At 39.6% G+C, this 12,622-nt stretch overlaps 1 protein-coding gene across 1 annotated transcript in view; it reads left to right on the plus strand.

Moving 5' to 3' along the window:
• Positions 1 to 12,622, plus strand: part of sntb2 (syntrophin, beta 2) — a 31,931-nt gene that overhangs the window by 14,034 nt on the left and 5,275 nt on the right. Inside the window, exons 2-5 of the mRNA XM_032587524.1 lie at positions 5,018 to 5,240; positions 6,854 to 7,064; positions 10,855 to 10,997; positions 12,394 to 12,590. Coding sequence (XP_032443415.1) covers positions 5,018 to 5,240; positions 6,854 to 7,064; positions 10,855 to 10,997; positions 12,394 to 12,590 — 774 coding nt within the window. The remainder of the gene's footprint in view (positions 1 to 5,017; positions 5,241 to 6,853; positions 7,065 to 10,854; positions 10,998 to 12,393; positions 12,591 to 12,622) is intronic.

A 12,622-nucleotide genomic window follows, 5' to 3' on the forward strand; every position in this document is an offset into this window, starting at 1 on the left:
TTTAGGGTGCATTCATACCAGACCTGATTATTCTGTTTTAATCAAACTTTAGCTCGCTTGCTTAGAAAGTATGTTTCATTTGTGGTGATGTGAAAGTCCAATCGAACTCTGAAGCGGACCAAAAAGCGGACTCTGGTCTGCTTAAAAACCTAGGTCTTATTCAAGAGAAGTGAATTCTGGTGTTTTTTTTTTTTACTGAAGCAGGGAGGCAATGTCAGCATTGGGACTGTTTTTTTTAGGGAACTTTATATTACGGTATATTGTTTTTGGCCATAACAGCAACATTAACATCGGATATTGATTCTGATTCAAATTTTCATATCAGTGCAGCTCAGTCATCTATCCAATCAAGAAGATAATTGCTTTACGTGAAGATAATTAAGTTGTTTTTTTTTAATCTGGCAGAAAATCCTCACAATCTGCTATATTTTAGACTTTTTACTCTTTAGGGTGAGCGAATATTGCTGAATCAAAGCATTGTTCAGAGGGGATTGCACCGTTGGTGGATAGATGGATACTTTTGGAGAAGGAAAGAGAAGCTAGAGAAAAACCAGCGGTGAAAGCGTGTTGGGCCAAACCACAGGAGAATTTCTGGGCAGTTGGGGAGGAAAGTACAGAGGCCGGGGTCTGGCTCAACGACTCACCGCTCTGTGAGCTATTATTTCACCCATTCCAGAAGATGATTACTTCTTGGTAAGCGGTGAAGAAGAGTAGTTTTACTGGTCGCTTTGAACCACAGCTCTTGCCACAACCAAATATGTGCCGAGTCAGACAGTCCTCCTCTGCCTCTGGACGTTGTCTTCCCTTTCTTCTGTCTATCCTTTGGCCGGCAGGCAGCGAGGTATAAATGGAAGCAGATGAGATGGCCTTATGGGATGCTGGTTGGCATCTCTGGGGAATCCTCCTCCTCGCGCATTTATACAGAAGCATACAGGTAATACTGCATGCACAGATCGGCTGGCCCTCTGTGGATGGGCCTAATTAGAAGCAGAAGTGGAGCTGAGCAATCGGCCTGAAAGAACTAATGAGTTCATCAGACTGCAACAAAGCCAGAAAGACGGGCTGTTCCATCCAAATGCATTCAACTTCTTTTTAATGATCACAAAGGAATGATGGAGAGACTGAAGAGCTACTTCTGGCTGTAAAGACTTGGAAAGTTAGACCGAAGATTCTTTCATGTTTGAAAAGAGAGACTCAGTCTGTCAGGTACCTACTCCCAGGTAGACACAGACAATATTGGTTAGTTACTTACTGGTCTTGAGTTATGCCTGAACAGAAACCAGTCGGTTTTAGCTCAATGTCCACCTGGAGTAGTTGATCTAGCCAATGGGATGAAGCAGGTAGAAATGGCAAAATGTTCTCAGCTTTCAGGATTTGTAACATCTCAACTTTTAAACAAGGCGCCGCTGATAGATTTGACTTATCTGACTACATAAAAGATTGCAGCTGCTTGGAGGCCTCATTGTTTAGACTAAAGGAGACTGAATAAAAGCAGATGTAGAATGGTCCACGCGCTGCCAAAAAGTCACACAGCAGAGCTTTTACAAACTCTGCTGCAAAGCAAGACCATAATTACAGTTTACACAAGGGGCATGCAGAAGAGTATTCCAAGTCCCCACTTCTGTTATTCATTTCCCAGAATTGCTTTTTGTCTTTTAACAACAAATGTGCTTAATGATGACACCTAAAAGATTTGATAGAAAGTTAACCTATTTTAGCCTGCTTCTTGCTGATGAAGTCATTATTTCCCCTGCAACATGCAACACACATTCTTCACTGCATGTTGTTTGCAGCTGGGTTTTTTCTCTCTCCAAACTTCACATGCATGAGACCAAATGAGGCTAAATGCATGAGAAATCAAGCAGTTACTGAGTTCTGGCTTTTAGAGATTCTCTCTCTTTTTTTTTTTTTAAGCGTAAAAGCTAAATGCAGTCTTATTAGCATTTTATGAAGGTAAAAATAACAACATGCTTGCATGATATGGCCTGCAATTTAATTTGTAGCTCCATGCACTGTGTACCAGTTTGCTATTTCCAGTTGTTTTTATGGATATAAAGATAAACAGTGATGTCTAGTAGATGGTAGATGACTTGTTAATGAGGAAGAGTGGACTTCCTCGTTAGCTGAGAGGCTGTCGGTGTAAGAAGCTGACCGAGTCGGGGAGGCACAGAGTGCCGTGTGCTTAGAGATGGAGACTGAGCGGCATAGCTGTTCGCCGATGGTGGCTTGGAAATGACTACACTTTCTGCTACTGTTCACCCTTTGAAGGAAATTATGGCACATTTAAAGTTGTCGCAGACTGTTGTGTTTTGTTTTTTGACTGGCTCCATGCAAACTCACTGAATCAGCTTAAAGTTTGATAGCTTAAAACTATGACTTCAGTGATGCCCTCCGGACACCAAAGAAATAATAGATTTAATATATAAACAACAGATTAACTACTTATTTATAATAAGACAAACTAAGCTAGTGAAGAGAGCAAGAAACCGAACATCTGGAAGTGAATAAAGCAGCTTAACAAAGAGGATGGATACACCAGTGCTTTTATTTTCTCTTTATTGACATGATTCATTGTGAAACTGGTTTAGTCAGTTAAAAAAAGAACTGTGTAGGAGAGGAACTTTAGCACTTAAAGATTTGAAAGGATATTTGCACCTACACACAAACAGGATTTAGCATTGTTAGCAAATTTATTCTGTGGAAAATATAAAATACCCAAAGTTAACTAAAATATCAAATACAATAACTCTAGCTGGATTCTGACTGACAACTTTTTGTATCTATTTGTTTACACTGCTTTGAGTAAATGTTAGTAGCATTCAGACCGGGTGCAGACTTAATGTTATTAGTTCATTATTACACTCTGATTGTCTGTTAAACTAGTAAAACCACAGATGGGAGAATGTCTATATACAGAAAGTGTCTTCGTCTCAACATCTCTTCTTCAGTTCTGTTGATTAGTGACACCTTGATTTTACAGAACCACTCTCTTTCCTCACACGTAAACACAGGCATCCAGGAATGCTTTCACACTCACTCCCTCACTCTAAACCACTTGCGTCTGCAGAAACGCTCCCGTTTCTTGTTGGTGTGGGAGATGTGGTTAGGATGGTCGGCCTTGGCCCGTTTCCTTAGCGTAGCTCCCCGCCCAGTCTTGCGTTCTGAGTCATGCATAGAGTAATGTACACAGGAGCATGCAGGGGCTTATACACACTGCAGCCTCCTCTGCTTCTGCAGATCTGTGATCAGACTTTTGACTTTGTTTTGATCAGGGGTGTAATGTGTTGCTTTTTGAGATCTTCTAGCCTACTTCATGTTGTTCTACAGGCTCCTGTTTATTGATATCTCGGTTGTACACATCCGGCAGGGACGATCAGCACCAAGTATGGCTTGTAAAAGTTTTATTTATTTTAAATAGTCACTGCTAATGCAGAATTGAACAAATTGGGATGTTTACATCCTCATACAGAGACAGGTTAGTTAGAATAGCCCTTTTGTTTTAACTCTTTACATCTCATCCTAAGCGTGTTTTTCTCTGGTTAGAAACTCACCGCTCTCTTTAGGAAGCATAGACTCACAAGGAATATCTACGTTCAAGAATGACCTCATCTCCTCAGAGGGTCGTCTCAGGTTTCATACGAAGCAGACGGACTCATTGTCCAACTCAAACACACTCAGAAATGTTTCTGCTCTGTTTTCACCATCATCATACAAAGAGTATGAGAGCAGACGCAGGAGGAAACAATGGAGATAAAACCTTCATGTTTAGAAGGGAGAGAGGGGAATAACAGTGAGGCCGCCGTGGGGATGAGAGCCCACATGACCAAATTTGGAAAGCGAATCCATCACATCAGAGCAAAAGCCCCCCTTTTATTGTACAAACAGCCAACTGGCCAACCTCACATCTGTACTTGGTTTTCTTCTGGACTTGTTTCTCTTACACACTCAGCTCTAGATATAATTTTAGGAAAATGCAGCTGCAGATATTTCATTGTTCATTTGCGCACCGGGAAGTGGACTTGAAAGGGTCGAAAGGCTTTTAGTCTGCAGCCACTTTCCTCTGTAGTAACCAGCTGTCACTGGGTGGATCTGATCAAACCATAAATGCATCCTTGGCTGTCTGTTGGCATTCATCAGATACATTTCTTTGTATTATGTTGAATAACTAAAGTGGCTATGCTACTCCTGAGATTTGTCCAAACTGATGTTCTTTCCATTTTCTTTGGAAAATCAATCTCTCCACCAGAGATGGGTAATTCCTGTCCTTCAGGGTCTGCATGTTTTTAAAGTCTAACTGTTCTATTGTTTCGCTAACTCCTTGCTCCCTGCTGGGGCCTGCCTATGACTCATTCCTTGACGTCAGGTGTGTTCAAGCAGGGGAACACCTCAAACATGCACTACTACACGACTACTTGGCCTCTGGGATTCCAGATTTACTTTCCGTCGACATACAGATTTTGTGTGTCTAATTTGTTCATTTCCTGTGCTTGAAACCAAAATAGCTGCAGAACAAGTTCCATGTTGCTTTTTAGTTTGTTTTGGAAGAGTTTTTAGCCAAGCACTGCTTTAGCCATGGTCAGGGTCTTCCATTTAAAGTCAATTTTACAGAGACTGTAAAATTGGAACCATTTATGAGGGTACAACAAATGTCCAGCTGTCTACTATGGCCAAGTTCATTTGGCCATAGCCCTTCACACCAGCGATTGTGTGAACATCTGGTGTTCACACCAGATGTCTTTACCACACATCGATGGTAAAGACATCGCTGACTTCACCACATACTGGTACTGCACAATTAGAAAAGTCTTACTGAAGTGTAATTTCAGAACTCATGTGGATACATTTTTTTCCCAGAAATTGGGAATAAATATCCATTTAAAAAATATATTAAGAACATAATATTTAGGGTTCTTTTTTACTGTTCCCCTCTTTCATATTATAGAATAGGAACCCACTCAAGTGATATGAACTGTACCTTTACTGAACTGTGTTTTTTTTCCCTTTCACCCATCCTCAGTGAAGTACATCCGCGAGGTGTCTCCGCTCTTCAAGAAGCCGTCCCTGGTGGCCGACCTGCAGTGGGACGGCGTCCGCCCACAGTCCCCCAGCTACAGCGGCAGCGACGACTCTGGGTCACCCAAGCACAGCAGCTCATTGTCCTCGTCCAAAGACAGGAAGGTCATCAGCCTGAAGATGTGCTTCATCAGCAGAAACCTCACCATGCCTGATCTGGAGAACAGGTTTGCTGTCGTGCTGGGGCTGAAATAGCTGAGGTTGAGGGAGGGTTGGTGCGTCTGTGTGGGAGATGGGCTTGTGTGTCTCTCTTCTGTTCATTAGATTGGAATGTTTATTTTTGTTAAACATTAGGGGCAAGACAACAAAAACCTCCTCTGAGCATGTTGATCTAAAACAGGAAGATTAATCAGACAGTGTTGCCTACTTTTGTGAAAAAAGTTGCTCCTGTCTGCTAGTCATTTAGTACATTGCCTAGAATTTTTAAAAATATTATTGGTCATTTAAATATATTTATCTTAAAACAACAAAAAATATACAAACACATTAATATAGTTGGTGAAATAATAATAAAGGATATTTGGGCTAACTTTGTTTACTGCTGCAACCAAGTGGATCAGTGAAGATCACCTCTGTTAATAATTGCTGTTTGTCTAAGTCTTCCTCATAGTCATATTCACAATGATGTAAACTCAATGTGCAGTTATTCTGCAGTCTGAATAACAATTTACTCTGAACTAGAAGTGCTTCGATCGGAGATCCAATCTATGTTCTTTGTAAAACTTTTAACCTGATTTTAATCACTTTTGTTTTCTCTGCAAAAGCTAAAATCACCGAGGTTCAACATTTTTTTTCCCCGGCCTTCCCGCTGTTATTAAATATTTATATTAGAGGGAGAGCTGACGTCACACTGCGTGTGAAAGAGAACAGTCACAAACTGGATGGAGCTTTTTTTTTTTTTCTTTACACAAAGACAAAATGATAACTTGACACTTTAAACTGCTTTCAGCATCCTTTGTTAGCGGTTAGCATAGTGATTCGAATTGTGAACAGGAGTTTGCATTTATCCACAAACGAGAACTTTACTTTTAGTTCTCCAAACGGCTGGCAACATTTCCAAATTTACATTTTGTATAACTGAGGCTGACAGTTCAGATGGATAAAATTGAGGAACAGAAGCAAGTAAAACTATAACTTCAAGAAGCATTTTTAAAACCATAATTTAAATTTAATAATGTCTATTCATTCCTTACACTTAAGGAATTAATAGTAACATTCATTGTAACGTATTATGAATAGTAACTTAGTAACATTTTTAAAAACTTATATTTAGCTTATTTTATGAACTAAACAACATAAAATAATGCATATAGCTGTTTATCCCAGGTTACCTAAGCACAGAAAGCTTGAGAAAAACTAAAAGCTTTTAGCCGTCTTTTGAAATTCCTCTACTTCCTCTATAGTTAAACCAAACTTCATTAAATATAAACATTCTTATGACAAAGCAGTTGATGGTGGATAAGGCAGCAAGTTTTTTTCTTCTTCTTGATTTTAACTCATTAAACTACAGCAAGCTTCTTTCAGGAACGCCGTTCTTTCGCTGGTTTATGGTAGGAACTGAATGTTCCTCCAGTTTTTCAGACAGAGCTCAAAATAATTGAATAAAATCACATTTGACATGAACGTTTTTGGCAAAAAGTTGTGGAAATGTTTTCTGGGACCTAACAAGAAAACAAAATTTGATCCATAAACTAAAACGCTAATTTGTTTCAGTTTCACTCAACATTATTTACAGTTTTTATTTTTTCCCAAAATAGTAAACTTCTCCTGTTCCATTCAGGCTGCTGGAGCTGCACTCCCCAGACGGCCAGCACACCGTGGTGCTGCGCTGTAAAGACGGAGCCACAGCCAACTCCTGGTTCACTGCCATACACACCAACATAGCCGCTCTCCTGCCGCAGACGCTGGCACACATCAACGCCTACCTGGGGGCCTCGTCTGCAGCCACCACACACCCCCACCTTAAACACATTGGCTGGCTGGCTGAACAGGTACGCAGAAACTACTCTAAAAAACCCCCCAAAAAACAGATGGTTGTTTTACTTAATATGTGAATTACTGAAGGGAAATTAAATAGACAGACATTTTTAGTGGTTTATGTATTCCTTCCATTAGTATTTTTATTTTTCTTTCCTCTTTTTCCACCCATGCTTTTCTTAAGAATCAAGTTTATTTTTCCTGATTAAATCTGTGGAGTTCATAAAGGATAAATTTACCCACTGGGATCTAGATGTGCCATAAAGTGAAATGAATCACTGCAGGCTCAATGACATCTGCTGTAAAAGACATTTGTTAAAAACACGCTCTGTGAAATGCCAAGTAGGGCTGAAACTATTCATAGAGAAACTCAAATGATTTATAAAACAAATCCTCAAGGGAAGAGTTTTGATTTGGCGCTTCGTTGAATCTGTGTCCCTCTATTTCTCAGTGGTCATTGTGTAACGCCATCTGGCACAAAATGGTCTCATGCTAAATTACGAGCAATGAAGGAAGATCACAAAATGGAAGAAAAACGCTGCACCTTGGGATCATATCAAAATAAAGGAAAATATGTGCATTCTCCTGTATAACTAGCTTCAATAATCAGATTTCCCTTTATAAGGGCTGTAGATAATTTGTGTAAACTTTGTTTAGATTCAACAAATGTAGTTAAGAAACTTTATAAAGATAACATTATCCCCATTCATGCCTCAAAGCACATTCCCTTAGCTTTGTCCTCTCTATTCTGATTCACACAATAAACTTGATATGTACCTGGTTCACTGTTTTAAAATTATGTGTAGGTTTCCATCAAATGTTACAATATAAATACATTTATACTGTATTGCTTCCTGGAACTTTGTACAAGTTTTTTCAAAGTAAATTCAGTTTTCTGTGCTTAAAAAGAATCTGTTGAACACTAAATTTGATTTTCAAAGATGCAAAATGTGTGTTTTCATTATTTTAGATTGAATTTGCATATAAAATATGTACCTAGATAACAATAACAGCAAGACATTTTTGTAAAGATACACTGAGCATAATTTAGTGGCTGAAAATCTTTTTTTTTTTGTTTAGTCTGCTGATATGATACAATTTCTCTTTTACAAAGTTAAATTTGTGATTCTGTTGGACTAGTGTTCATTATTTAGTTAAAGAAAACGGGTGATGCCACACTATGTGTGTGAGAGAACTCACACATATTTAACACTTTAAATAGGGTTTTACTATTTTAAGTTGCAAGACAAAAGCATTGTGAAGTTCACCTTTTAAACTCTCTTTAGTTTCCTGTATTGGGGATTAGCACTGTTTGCTTGAATAGCCTTACTCAATCAGCAGTCGGCGGGTGTGGGTGCGTGTGTGTGTGTGTGTGTGTTCCTTAGAGAGTGAAGATCTTCTAACTTTTAAATCTAGAAAAGACCGGCAGTATTTTCTGATCCACCGTGTTCCACCACAGGTAGAGATTGAAAGCTATAAAGGATAAAACATCGTTAATGAGTTTTTAAACTACAGGCCATGTGCTCATCCTAATTTTTTGACTCCTCACATCTCTGTTATGAGTGGAGTCACTTTTTGCTTTCAAAAAGATTTGTCAACAGTAGTATTTCAGTCTAGTTTTTAGGTTTCAAACATTACCACCCTGACCTCAAACATACAGGCTGGCTCTACTGCAGTAATGCAACATCCACAGGAAGTGCATGTTTTCTCAAAAACACACAAGCACCCTAAATTCTAACATGCCAACCAAATCGGGACTTGTTCTGAAATCACTCGCAGGAATGAAACGCTGATTCATATCTCTTCACTTTGAACTGTTCATTCAGGCGCTGGTTGAATGGATTCATGTGTTGCCGTGCTTATCTTGGCAGGAGTAAAACAGGAAATACAGATGGAAGTTTCTGTTGTGTTACGCTATTTCCTGTGAAGCCCACTTATTCACAGCAGGAACTTTCTCAATCGCACCGTCTGGTTTGATGTCGTTCAGTCACGACTCGGTTAAAGCAAAGAAGAAAAGATAAAATGCTCCATTTTCTTTTCTTCCCCAGAGCTCTGTCAAGATTCAGGTCAGATTGTGAGCTGCTGAACTCCACTGCTACATCAACATATCTTTACCTTGTCAGCACTGCATAATTATCACACTAAAATTCACATACACAGTGTTTTTGAGGCAGGGATGGGTCTTTCTGAGGCGTCGGTTTGATGGGTTTTAAATCTTAAAGATGCATTTTTAGTGGCATTTGACTCAAGGGGAGTTGACTTATTGTTTATTTGTTTTTTATTGTTGCATTACAAAAACTGTTTACGCAACTAATACATTAATTTAGAGGGAAAGCATTGCATAGCAACAATTTTGGACACCACGCCTTTTCTCTGTGACAAAAAACTGTATAATACAATACTAATACAACCAAGCCATTTACAGTGGCTTGCAAACATATTCATACCCCTTAAACCTTTCCATATTTTGTCACTTTACAGCCACAAACATAAACATATTTCATTGCAGTTTAATATGAAAGACCAATAAAAAAGTGGTATACAATTGTGAAGTAAAAAGAAAAAGTATTACATGATACAAAATAGTTTTTTACAAAATAAAAAACTGAAAAGTGTGTGGGTTTGTAATGTGACACAATCTGGAGAAGTTCGAAGAGTATGAATACTTTAGCAAGCCACTGTATTTATTTATTAAACTTTCATCCCCAGATGGTCAGGCAATTGTTAGGAAAAAGTACTTTATTGTTAATTTTTTTTATCTCAATACGCATAAAACATTTATAACACATTTGCATCTTAAACAATACATGAACACACATGTGAAATCCACAAAATACAGTTTATTTCCACCCGTTTGATCAAGAAAAAATTCATTTTAAAATATGCAACAAGTTTGCTAAGATAACAAACATTATGACATCAACTTATAATTACATTTTATAGAAGTATAAGACCGAAGACCGAAAGAACGAGATCGCGGATACAAGCGGCCGAAATGTGTTTTCTCCGTAGGGTGGCTGGGCTCTCCCTTAGAGATAGGGTGAGAAGCTCAGTCATCCGGGAGAGACTCAGAGTAGAGCCGCTGCTCCTTCACATCGAGAGGAGCCAGTTGAGGTGGCTCGGGCATCTGGTCAGGATGCCTCCTGGACGCCTCCCTGGTGAGGTGTTCCGGGCACGTCCCACCGGGAGGAGGCCCCGGGGAAGACCCAGGACACGCTGGAGGGACTATGTCTCTCGGCTGGCCTGGGAACGCCTTGGGATTCCCCCGGAAGAGCTAGAAGAAGTGGCCGGGGAGAGGGAAGTCTGGGCCTCCCTTCTGAAGCTGCTACCCCCGCAACCCGACTCCGGATAAGCGGAAGAAGATGGATGGATGGATGGATGGATATATTGTGACTGATATGAAAGGGGTCCAATATTTGAGTTGGTGTCTGAAAAAGTTCTATAAAAATGTTATTTATTATTAATATTTGTTTCACTTTAGAAACAGAAGCACCTTGCAGAACTGCAAAGGTGAAAACAAAGCACATGTATGATTACCAGCTACGCTGAGGTAAAAAAAAAAAAAAAAGTAAAATATTAAGCTCACTCTGAGGTCAAAATAGTCTGTTACTAATACACTGCAGCTCTGACCCCACACAGAACCGTGATTCACTTTGAAATGAACCGTTCCGTGTGAAACGATTAAATCCTCTTCCTGACTCTGCATCACTTTCATTCCATCCAGACTCCACAGGAAAGCCTTCAAAATTAAAAAAGTGTCCGTTTTGATCAGCTTCGATTCCTCTTCTTGAATTGATATCGCAGATTCAGCTGGAAGGCGGACGGCAGCAGTTCAGGCCGGTCGTCATGGCGCTGACGGAAAAAGACATCCTGCTGTTTGACTCGGTGCCGTGGAGCAGAGAGTCCTGGTCCATGCCTCTGCTCACACACCCGCTGCTCGCCACCAGGTAAAGACGGGTGCTGCAGCTGCACGTGTTCTTCCTTTAAGGGTTTTTAATGTCTTGCATTCAGATGCTATGAGTAAACCTTCAGGTGCTGATGGTGCATTGCATTATGTTGCATTATATACAACAAATGTGTAGATTACGTCAGGATATGTGAATATTACGTCAGGATGGATTCGCTGGGACAATTACCAGCAGACAATAAGTACATTTTTGTAACTTAATCACCGTGATCATTGTTTGTAGAACGAAGATATTTAAGCAAACGTTTAAAAACACATAAAGACCTTTTCTCTTTTTTTCTGTCTTTTTTTTCCAACTTTACTTGGTTCTTATTTCCATTTTTTTTTCTTCCTTTTTTTAGTGGCTTTTTTTCCTGCTGACTGTTTTTTTGGAGATCAAATTTCTGCACCTGTTAGTTCTCTTACGGACTCTTATGGACCTACTACGGTTGTTTTGGTTTCTACTGGTATTTTTTAAAGGTCTATATGTTTATATTCATGTTAAATGTTTTTTTTTTTTCTTTTTTGGTAAATCAGCAGATCAGCAATCTTTCTGTTGCAGCTTTTCTGTCTTTACTACTTCCCTTTAATTTTCAGTAGTGAGTGGTGAGTATCTACAAGTTTCCAGATGCTCACATGATTTTCTCTGAAAAGCAGAACGCTGCTCTGACTCTCTGACTCTACTTGTATATATCAACTTAATATATAAGTTGATATATTAATAGTAGTTTGCTGATTGGCTTTCCTTCTGTAAAATGTTTTTGTAAAACATTTTTTACGCATCTTGTTTCCCTGAATTTCAAGTGGATCACAGCCACAATTACAGCTGTGATTCACTGATTGACGAAGGTCAAATTTATTTATACTGCACATTTGTAAACATGTGTGGTATAAATAAATTTGTAGTATTGCCCAGAGTGCTGTACAGAAAGTACAAAAATGACAGCAAACATAGTTTTTTTCCGTGGTGTCCAAAATTGTTGCTATGCAATGCTTTCCCTCTAAATAAATGTATTAGTTGTGTAAACAACGGTTTTTGTCTGGTTTCCTCAGCTGACCGTCTGTAGGGGTTGTAAATTTTTTCAGTTCTTAATGTGAAAAACTAATCAAAACCAGAGACTCGGCTACAAATCAGGTGCAAATGGTTTAAGACAAATAATAATAATAAAAAAACACATTAGTTTCAAAGCATCAGCCTTAGATCTTGCAGGAAGAGAGGCTGGATTATGGTTGGATGATCTGTTTAGCTTAGAAGAAACCCCTCAGCTGTGAATAGTTCAGGGTCATTTTAAAACATTAACAAGAGCTGTGCAAATGTCAATATTTCATCCGTCTTGTGAAGACGCGTCTTTCCTTCTCTCTCACTCTTCTTACCTGTTCCACGTTTCTGTCTTCAGACTGGTTCACTCCGGCAGCGCCAGGGGTTCTCCGTCCCACGGCTCAGACCTGGTGTTCGCCACCCGGACCGGCACCGGGCGCGGCATCGAGTCGCACGTCTTCAGAGTGGAGACTCACTGGGACCTGTCCACGTGGACGCGCGCTCTCGTTCAGGGGGTGCATGCCGCAGCTGAGCTCATCAAGGAGGTCTCCATCGGTGAGGCTTTTCTGACTTCCTGTAAAGTGTGA

The sequence above is a fragment of the Xiphophorus hellerii genome, chromosome 2 (genome assembly GCF_003331165.1).
Source record: "Xiphophorus hellerii strain 12219 chromosome 2, Xiphophorus_hellerii-4.1, whole genome shotgun sequence".
Classification (NCBI taxonomy): domain Eukaryota; kingdom Metazoa; phylum Chordata; class Actinopteri; order Cyprinodontiformes; family Poeciliidae; genus Xiphophorus; species Xiphophorus hellerii.